At 46.4% G+C, this 9,533-nt stretch overlaps 1 protein-coding gene across 1 annotated transcript in view; it reads right to left on the reverse strand.

The window, feature by feature from the left end:
• adcy9 (adenylate cyclase 9) overlaps window positions 1-9,296 on the reverse strand; it is a 37,547-nt gene extending 28,251 nt beyond the window's left edge. Inside the window, exon 1 of the mRNA XM_061093040.1 lies at window positions 7,402-9,296. Within this exon, the coding sequence (XP_060949023.1) occupies window positions 7,402-9,292 (1,891 nt within the window). The 5' untranslated portion in view covers window positions 9,293-9,296. The remainder of the gene's footprint in view (window positions 1-7,401) is intronic.
• Between the last annotated feature and the right edge of the window lie 237 nt (window positions 9,297-9,533).

Consider the following 9,533-nt stretch of genomic DNA (forward strand, 5'->3'; position numbering starts at 1 on the left):
GTAAAAGGTCCACAAGTCACAAGTTTTTTCTGGTATGTTTCCACCATCAAGTCACATGAAGCCCAGTTCAGACTCAGCGAGAGAAGGTGAGAGATAAAACATGAACCCTGGTCGTCTTTGAGTGCGCGTCTTCACTCTCACCACGGAGATGGCCACACTGATACTGTAGAATAAAGACGGAAGTTGTGGTGAGAAAGCTGCTGAATCAAATCCACCTCTAAATCATCACCACTGAAACAAGTCATCTCACGTTTCCGTCACCAACGTCTTTCGTCTGCTTTCACATCTTCCGCCATGTCATGGCATTTTTCGTCTCTTTCTGTTATCATACACACGAGAGCCAGATGCAGACACACAGACTACCTACCCAGGTGATTATGGTTGACCCCTGAACCTTGTAGTGTCAGCGACTCTGAGAAGCAGCCCCGTGATGGGTCACAGACCAGCAGGCAACTTTATACAGAGCGTCACTTTCTCACAAAGACACATGGAACACGGACACACAGGGAGACAGACAACTGTGTGCATACAAGGAAACAGAGGGTATGTTTGAAGTGGTGTGTGTGTGTGTGTGACAGTGCAGGAGGAGGGTACTGCAATAAGCAGAAGAGAGAAAAGAGAGAAAAGAAAAAGAAAAGTGCACACAGGGAGTTTACAGTACAAAGAACTACTAAAGACTAGGGATGTCACGAGAACCGATACCTACGATACCTTTCGATACTAACATAACAAAACGATGCCGATGCCCAAGTTTTTGAAGTACCGTAGGCACCGTCAGCTTCGATGCCAGCAGCTGTTAGCAACTTAGCATTAGCATCGGTGCTGCGCCAGTCGACGTTTACATTCTGAAAACCAAGACGGCAACTGCGGCTGCAGCATTCGCCCCACCTCGACTTGTTTATTAAAAAGGCACAAAGAGTCGTGTTTGGAAGTATTTTGCGTTTGACGCCGGGTTTACACCGGACACGGAAGCAACGCCGCCGCTCCGAGCTAATCCTAAGCGCGCCGGCACATGGTTGTTTACACCGGAAGCTGAAGCGGCGCATGGGAGTGGATGGGAGCCAGCTGTTATTTAAGGCTTCTGCTGCGCTTACGAGTCGCTATGGCGTCGCTTCAGCGTCCGGTGTAAACCCGGCGTGAGGCAGATGTATCATTTAATGCATAACGTGTCTCACAACAAAGCGTCACTCACATGCGACCGCAACTACCGTATAACCCTCAGTATATGCGCAGCGCAAGCACATTGAATTACCGTATATGACATTAACAACATCCAAATAATGCACTTTTTTTTTACCGTGGTATCGAAATTGGCATCGAGAATCGTGTTATTTTACTGGTATTGGCACCGACTACTGAATTTTTGGTATCGTGACACCCCTACTAAAGACCTAAATCAGTCTCTAAGCCCTGTGCCCACCTTCAAGTGATAAATCTCTTTGTGTATGTGTTCAAGTCTTTAATCAGTCTTTCTGTATAACAACACACACACACACACAAACACACACACACACACACACACAAACACACACACACACACATACATACACACACACAAACACACACGCACACACACTTTGGCCACGCGGCGCTCCCGCTCTCATCAAAAGTTGAAGAACCGAGGATATTACGTGATTCGTCACATGAAACCTCCCCATCAGAAAAATGACTGTGTTAGTTTTTGTTGTTTTAGTGTTGTGTCTGGAAATCAAGTGCTTATTTGTTTAACATTTAAAAACTATCAGTGTGACATCCGTCCGTACACAGATAGAAATGGTGGTTTCGCCTCTCAACATTGACCAAAATCCAATGAACTTCTAGTATATATTGTAAGCAGTGATGCTTAAGGCTCACACTTTTACTCTTGCTGTAATTCTCCACCAACAATTACCGAACAAGAAGACTTCATGGTAATTCTTTGAGACCCAAGGGTGCGCTGGGGAAATTATTAACTGAAATAGCAGGTTGAGGAAATGTTGGCACACCCTAGAATAAAATGTTGTACAGGTGCAACTACCCCTCCACTTTATGAAGGACTCAACTCACAATGAGAATATAGGTAAAACAAGATGCTTTCACCTTTGTTTTCATCGCTTCAGCGTCCGGTGTAAACCCGGTGTGAGGCAGATGTATCATTTAATGCATAACGTGTCTCACAACAAAGCGTCACTCACATGCGACCGCATACATACACACACACAAACACACACGCACACACACTTTGGCCACGCAGCGCTGCCGCTCTCATCAAAAGTTGAAGAACCGAGGATAATACGTGATTCGTCACATGAAACCTCCCCATCAGAAAAATGACTGTGTTAGTTTAACACACAAACTCAATGTATTTCCATTACATTTAGATCAATGTGTCAATCAATTACTGAAAGTGTATTATGTTGATCTGGATGAGGAATTTTCATGACTTTGGAGAAAGAGGTGATTTCCACTGTCCTCAGTCCTCAGTCTCCAGAGAAGAAACTGCCAATCAACAACAAACTATTAATAAGTCTACGAAGAGGCAGAAGGCGTATGGTGGCTTGTACTGAAACATCACAGTGACCCAGCTGGCAAACAAACATGTCACTAATGTTTGAAAATCAGACAGTTGCAGTGTTCACTCTGCAGGACAACAGTGGACAGAGACAGATGGAGAGTAGGATGGCAAAGTCTATGTTTATCGGATCTGTCATTTGCACATTTAGGTGACACTTTTGATTTAGCACAGACCAACCAGCCAGAGGATATGAACTACCCACTGCACCACACTGGAGGGATGGACTTGTTTGTGCACATGGGTGAATGTCACAGTAGAGTTACCGCCTCGTGGTCGTATGACTCAGCCTTCCACTCAAGTTGCAGGGAAATATGTTGAGAGTCCCGCCTTCTGTTCCTGAGTGATGGTGTTAAATATCGGTCGACCTGCCAACTGGTACTCATTTGACATCAAAGTAAGTAAAGACTAATCACTCTAGAGTTTTAAAAGCTGGTGACGCCTTGTGAGTTTGACCCAATTGTGCAGTGCTCAAATCAACAAGCGTCTACCTTGCCAAGACACAAAAGAAGAGGTGGAAGAGTTTGGCTAATAATAGTCAAAACAGAAAAGGTGCTAGTGTCACTGTACGATTCCATGAGAAAAGTTCAGGGTTCAAACAGAGTCTGCAGATGTACAATCTCCTGCTTTTCTACACTGTAAAACATAAATCTATACGGTCTAATGCAAACACACACTGACGCCTGGAAACTCCACAAACTCATTCAGCTACCAGGCACTCAAGACGTGGAGCCTAAAAAGGCATCGACGCAGCAGGTACAGGCAGAATATAAAGAGCAGCTAAACAAAAACCCAGGGCAGAAAAAAGCAGTCCTCAACACCTGCAGTGAAATACGAGTGTGTTTGTGCGCTGCAAACAGAAAGACGATGCAGGACTGGATTAGAGAGAATAGAGGAGAAACCAGCAGGACCAGCAGGGGGACCAGCAGCAACCAGTGACCCAAGTTAGACTCAAACGCAGGGCAGCAATGAAAAAAATGGAGGATGTAAAAAGAAACTAATGCTAATGCTGGAAATAAATGGGAGTACAATGTGAAATAACAAAAAACGTGTTCTTCTGAGACATGAAAGTAATGTCCTGCTGCTTAAGACTTCATAAAAAGACCGACACACACACACACACACACACACACACACACACACACACACACACACAGTATGAAGGATGTGTAGTCAAGACAAGAGGGTGATGATCACTGGGATACCATTTAAGGATTTAAGAGTGAGTGGTCTAAGAGCGTGAATGCCACATGCTAATTGACGGATTGGTTTTAAAGATTTGGTAAATTAATGACTAACGAGTGGTAGCGACAGTTAAACAGAAATCCAGCCACAGCCGCTACCTCCAGAATCCAGTGTGTGTAAACAGCGCGGTAGCCTCATGGTCGCTCAGTGTATCGTGACAGTGTTTTGGGTAAATAGGGATGTAGCACATCAGACAGGTTCAAAAGAAATCGCAAGCATTAATGCAATTACCCGTGTGTGGCAAGCAAATTAACTGTGAGCCAATTTACAAGTGGCTTTGGAAATCCACAAACAGTTGGTGTTGCTTTTGAATGTGAACATGAAACAACCTCTACACTCAACTTGTGCAGTTATTTTAGATTTTGCACAGTTCAAACCTTTAACATGCCTGACTTTCTCAATCATCTCGGAAATGCTGCAAGCTTTGGAAATGTCTGCCTTGTATTTAAATTCACTCCATACCTGCATAATTAATGCATTTGTCAACAGAGATATGACTCATCCCTTAGATGCTCTGCACCGAGATGAGAGACTGTTTGCTGCTGCATCACGATACATTTCACGGATTACCCAGAGAGTGCTCCTGGCAAAACGACAGTATCTTAGCACCTGGCAGAAGTCAGGGTTTGCTGGTCGTTGTTGTTTTTAAAGGAGAGCGGGATGATGGGTGTTCGGGGACTAACAGAGAGAGAATGGTTGACAACATACTATCTGAGGCGACTCATTCTGCCTGCTGTGGGATCTGTAGCAAAGTCCTGGCTAAAGACAGACAGACAGACAGACAGCACTGAAGCAGTGTTACACAACAGACCACATGCACAGGCCTGGGTGACAGGTGAGAGTGGGGCAATACATATGATAACAAAACAGAGGCTAATGAAAAGCAGAGGGAGAGATGTGGTGGGTGGAAGGGAAAGGAAATGAAAGACAAAGCATTAAGAGGAGTTTGGGGGGATGACAGAAGTAAATTGAATCATTTATTTGATCACTCACGCTTATATTGAGCGTATCATAAATGTTGAGTGTACTAATTGTACGAAAGTGTCAGCCAAATGACATTTAATGTAATGTTAAGAATCAAACAAGTGCAGCAGAAAAAACTCATTTTGGAAACAGTCTGGATTGGGGATTTTAGTTTGAACTACTGTCCAACTTCTTTCGAACCAGGTAACTGCTGTTTATGAGTTTTAAATGGAAGGGAAGATAATTGAAAGTAATTGAGAGGGGGGGTAGTTCAATGTGTATTTGACCGTATAAGTCAATGAGTGCTGTGAGAGTAAAGGATATGTTAGAATTTAAAGTGGGTTCAGTAATCAGGGTGAAACTTTAGGAACATTAGGAACATGATGAACTGTGGAAAGTGTCCAGCTGGCACAACTTTCAAAACATTGTCTCCTGGTCATGTGAAACATCTCTGACAATTGACTTAATAAAAGATGAGCACGCTAAGGCTGCGGTTATGATTGACGAATAGAACATTGGGCGCGCCAACCTGGACGCGGCGCCTCTCCCTTTCGTACTGGCGCTTAACAACACCGCTGGAAAAGGCAAAGAAGAAAAGGAAACGGAAACAGAACAGATTTTTCCCAAAGTCTGCAATCTCCCTCCAGGAGCCATCTGGGAATCTCTATGCTTCTTAATTGACATTAATGGTCCAAGCCCATAAAGTTAATTGGTTCTAGATCAGTTGACAGGAGAGCGCGCTCCAGCACAACTGACATCACTTCTGGTGAATGCCGCCGCTTGTAAGGAAAAGAACAGCGAGCATAAACAAGGCTCAACATCATGGACAGCTACAAAAACTGATTTCTTCTGTGATCTCGATCATTTTGGGCTCAACTCCTTATAGATACCCTTCTCCAGCCCCTCAGTGCCAGACAGTGGTGGCATCACTCCATCTGTGATTCTATTTATTTCTCTCAACAAGAGGTATTATGTTTATTTCTCTCAGAAAGAGACTTTGGTGATTTATGGACACAAACCTCCTCTCTCTGTGCTACACAAACCAACTGTTGAGGTTGTCTTTTGCTCTGAGCAGCAACCTGTGGGTCTGTGCTTCAGAGGCAAACGTGATGCCGTTCTACCCCTTTCTCCCCCTCAACAAAGGCTGTCAATATCTCACTCTGTTGCTGTTCACTAGTCTGGAAATAGAGAGTGATGGTACCGTTTAGAGCCAAGTGTGAATACACTCTGACATAAGGCCTGACAATAGAACAGGCAGTCTCTGTTTGCAGGAGACCTAAGATTAGACAGGACCACCAGGAATTCCCTGCTGAAGAGATTAGCTTCATTGATGCTGCTTTTCACAGAGTATTAATACAGGATGACTTTGTGTGTATATGTAGGTGAGTGTGTGTTTGGGTGTGTATCCTGGCTTTTAAAAAAGCAAACAAATCTCGGCATTTGAACTGGAAACCATCCAATTTTGAAAAACTGATCTACCCATTATTGCACCTCCTTGTCCCGAAATGCAAATATCTCCTGTTAATTCATCTTTTATGTTCTCTGTCAAACTATGACTTTATTAGTTGCCTGAACTACTGAACACTACTGAAAATTCCTTTTTTTCCACTTGCCAAATATGGACAAATTGCAGGCAGGCAAGTCTAAATTTGCACCACCGCACAACTATTCCTACAAGGGAAGGGGACAATGTAATGATCAACTCTATAATCCAATAGAATCCAGGACAATACCTGCCACGGCACAGTAAATCTGGTTAGCCCTCCTGTTATTAACTGCAATCTCTAGCATACAACATTCTGGCCAACCATAGCGACAAGCCACAAACAGTAGAGAGAGCACAGTAAACAGCCTATGGACGTTATACACTTTGAATAGATCAGCCTAATAAGTGAGTCACGTATTGCATTCATTTAGCCGCTGTATATTCCAAATGTATACTCATCATGTTATCCTTGTGCCTTGACCAACCATTAAAAGTAAACTATGCCAGTTGGCAACATGTCTCTGCAGCAAGCATCTTATATTCATTTGTTGTACTTGGAGATAAACATTTGTCTTCTAATTCCTGTTTCTATATGTAAAACAGTAGCAGTTCGAATTATTTGGCTGCTGCTGAATGATATGCAGTTGAGATGAACCCAAACACCTCTGTCTTCCTGGTGCTCTAATCTCTTGATCTTGAAGAATGATCTCCTGTTTGAGTTGGTTTCAACCAGACTAACTGGTCAGATAACATATTCTAGTGCCATAGAGGCAGGTAGTGACCCCCCACACCCCCGGTGACCATGTTCAGACAACGCACAGCTTTTCAACCTTTACCCTGTATACGTGTGAAAAATGTAAAATAGCCTCATTGTATGTGTTTTTAGCCTTTGCAGCACTCTTCAGCTTTTTATCACCTGTTCATTGCTCGAAGCGTTATCACCAACTCACTGAACTTTGAAAGAAGATAAACCCATAGGTAAGTTATAAATAGCACATTTATCTCTTAAAGTCATTCATCTGTGGAACATGTGTTCAAGACCAGTGATACCTCATTTGTGAGAACCTTGGAGTTTCTTTAACATCTAAAGTCTTTACACGAAGGCTCAGTTTTTCCTAAACACTCACATGGAAGTCATAGCAGAACAGCCACTTACCCTTTAGTTTCTCCACCACACTCTGGCCAGCTCTCTCTGCCACCCGCCCGTCCTCGCTCTGGTAACGGTCATCCAGGAATCGGTCAGTGGCTTCTGACAGGTGGACCTTGCCTGCCACACCTAGCTGCTCCATCAAGTTAGCCAGATTGACGTCATTAGACCATACATCAAACTTGAAGCGCTTGATTCCAAGGATCCCACAGAGCACGGTACCCGTATGGACGCCGACACGCATGCTGACCGCCTCACACGTCTCCTGGCAGAACTGGTCGATGGCCTGGATCATGCCCAGGCCCATCTCTACACAGCAGTGGGCGTGGTCCGGCCTGGGCTCGGGACACCCTGCCACGCAGTAGTAGCAGTCTCCCAGGGTGCTGATCTTTTCACAGCAGGTTAGTTCACAGAGCCGGTCAAAACGTCCAAACAGGTCATTGAGAAGGCCCACCAGGGCTGGGGCGGACTTGTTGGCAGACATTCTGGTGAAACCCACAATGTCTGCAAAGAGGATGCTCACAGGCTCCATGCGTTTCATGTTAAAGGGCCTAAATATGATCTGTCCCCGGGGGATGGAGGTCTTCTTGCGTTTGTGATTGTTGTGAGCGTGATTTTTGGGGCTTGTGGAACTTTGGGCTTGTGAGACTCCACAGCTTCCTCCACCACCCATCGAGACGGCCGAGGCAGAGCAAGCACCGGAGGAATAACGCTTGCCAGAGTTCTCGCCGCCGCCCTCATCGTCACCCTGCTTCATCAGCTCGTCTGCAACTCGCCGTGGCATCACAGAGTGAATCATGCGCTCCTTCAAGGCCTTCTCCACCTCCAAGTCTTTGCCGTGCATGATAGATTGGCCCACTTTGAGAAAAGTACTGCGGGAACGAACCTCCGACATGATAAACAGGTGGATGCCAATGACATGAGCACACAAGTGAAGCAGAGCTTTGGCCGGGCCGAGCCAGCCGAGCGTCGACTCCCAATCAGAACCTGAACCCTCTGTCCCTGTCCCCTGTCTGTCAGTGTCATAACTCCTTTGAAGCAATGGCAGCCATCCTAATGCCTCAAATAATATAGAATAGAGGAGCCCAAGCATCACTGAGGCATACAGACGGACATGGAGGACACTGTATAACAATAGCAACACCTCCATGCACAGGGAAAAGGTGCCTACAGGGGAGATGCAGTGGATTGTAGGCTGTGCTGGATCGTCCGGTGAGCGGTATGAGCCGTTCCCACCGCCCGCCCGCTCCAGATCAGTGAAACCAGCAGTCTGTATCTGTGGAGCCAAGGTGATGGCGAAGGTGAGCGCTATCAGGACCAAAGAGGTTTGGTTGTACAGCCACGTGTAGGGCTGGGTGAAGGTGAACAAAAAGAAGAGCACTAGGAGAACAAAAAAGGATGCTGTGGGGGCTAGGAAGAGCACGGGGTGGCAACGGTCATTGTTGACCCCAAAGTACACCCCCCAGAGTACAGCCGCCACGGCCAGGTAAAACAGGACGTAGCGGAAGCGGCGCTGCGTCTGAGGGAAGCACCTCTCCTGGCATGCCTCCTCCAGGATCGGGGAGTCGAACTTGGGGTCCCAGCACTGAGCAGCAGAGCGCTCGAACAGAGGAGGCGCCTTCCTCTGCACCCGAGGAACGGAGGTTACAGCCGGCCTGGACTCTGCTGAGCTGCAGCTGGAGGAGATGCTGTATTTGTGGAGGTCAGGGTTCAGTTTACTCACAGCCCCACAGCCTCCTCCTCCTCCTCCTCCACTGTTGACTGCCCTCAGTGGCTCACGTTGGTGCCCGTGTGGCGAGCTGTTGGTAATCCGCACGGTCATGGCTCCGTCCCCGCTGGAGTCACAGCTGACTTCGGTGCCACGCACCAGGAGCTGCCGGTGGTGTTGCAGAGTGGCCATGTTGACTGCTGGGAGCCGCGGAGACGATGGGTGGATTGGGGGGGTATGGGGGGGGGGGGGGGGGGGATATTAATAATATCTTCTGATGGAGCTCAGGCAACGAGACGCGGTGCGTGGGCGCATGTGCACATGTGGTGAGGGGGGGAGAGTGACAGGGAGGACGGGAGAGAGAGAGAGAGAGAGGTGTTTGTTGGCGACGATCACGCTGCATGAAGGGTGAGCTCCGAGCAGACGTCTCCTC

Source organism: Limanda limanda, chromosome 2 (assembly GCF_963576545.1).
Source record: "Limanda limanda chromosome 2, fLimLim1.1, whole genome shotgun sequence".
Classification (NCBI taxonomy): Eukaryota; Metazoa; Chordata; class Actinopteri; order Pleuronectiformes; family Pleuronectidae; genus Limanda; species Limanda limanda.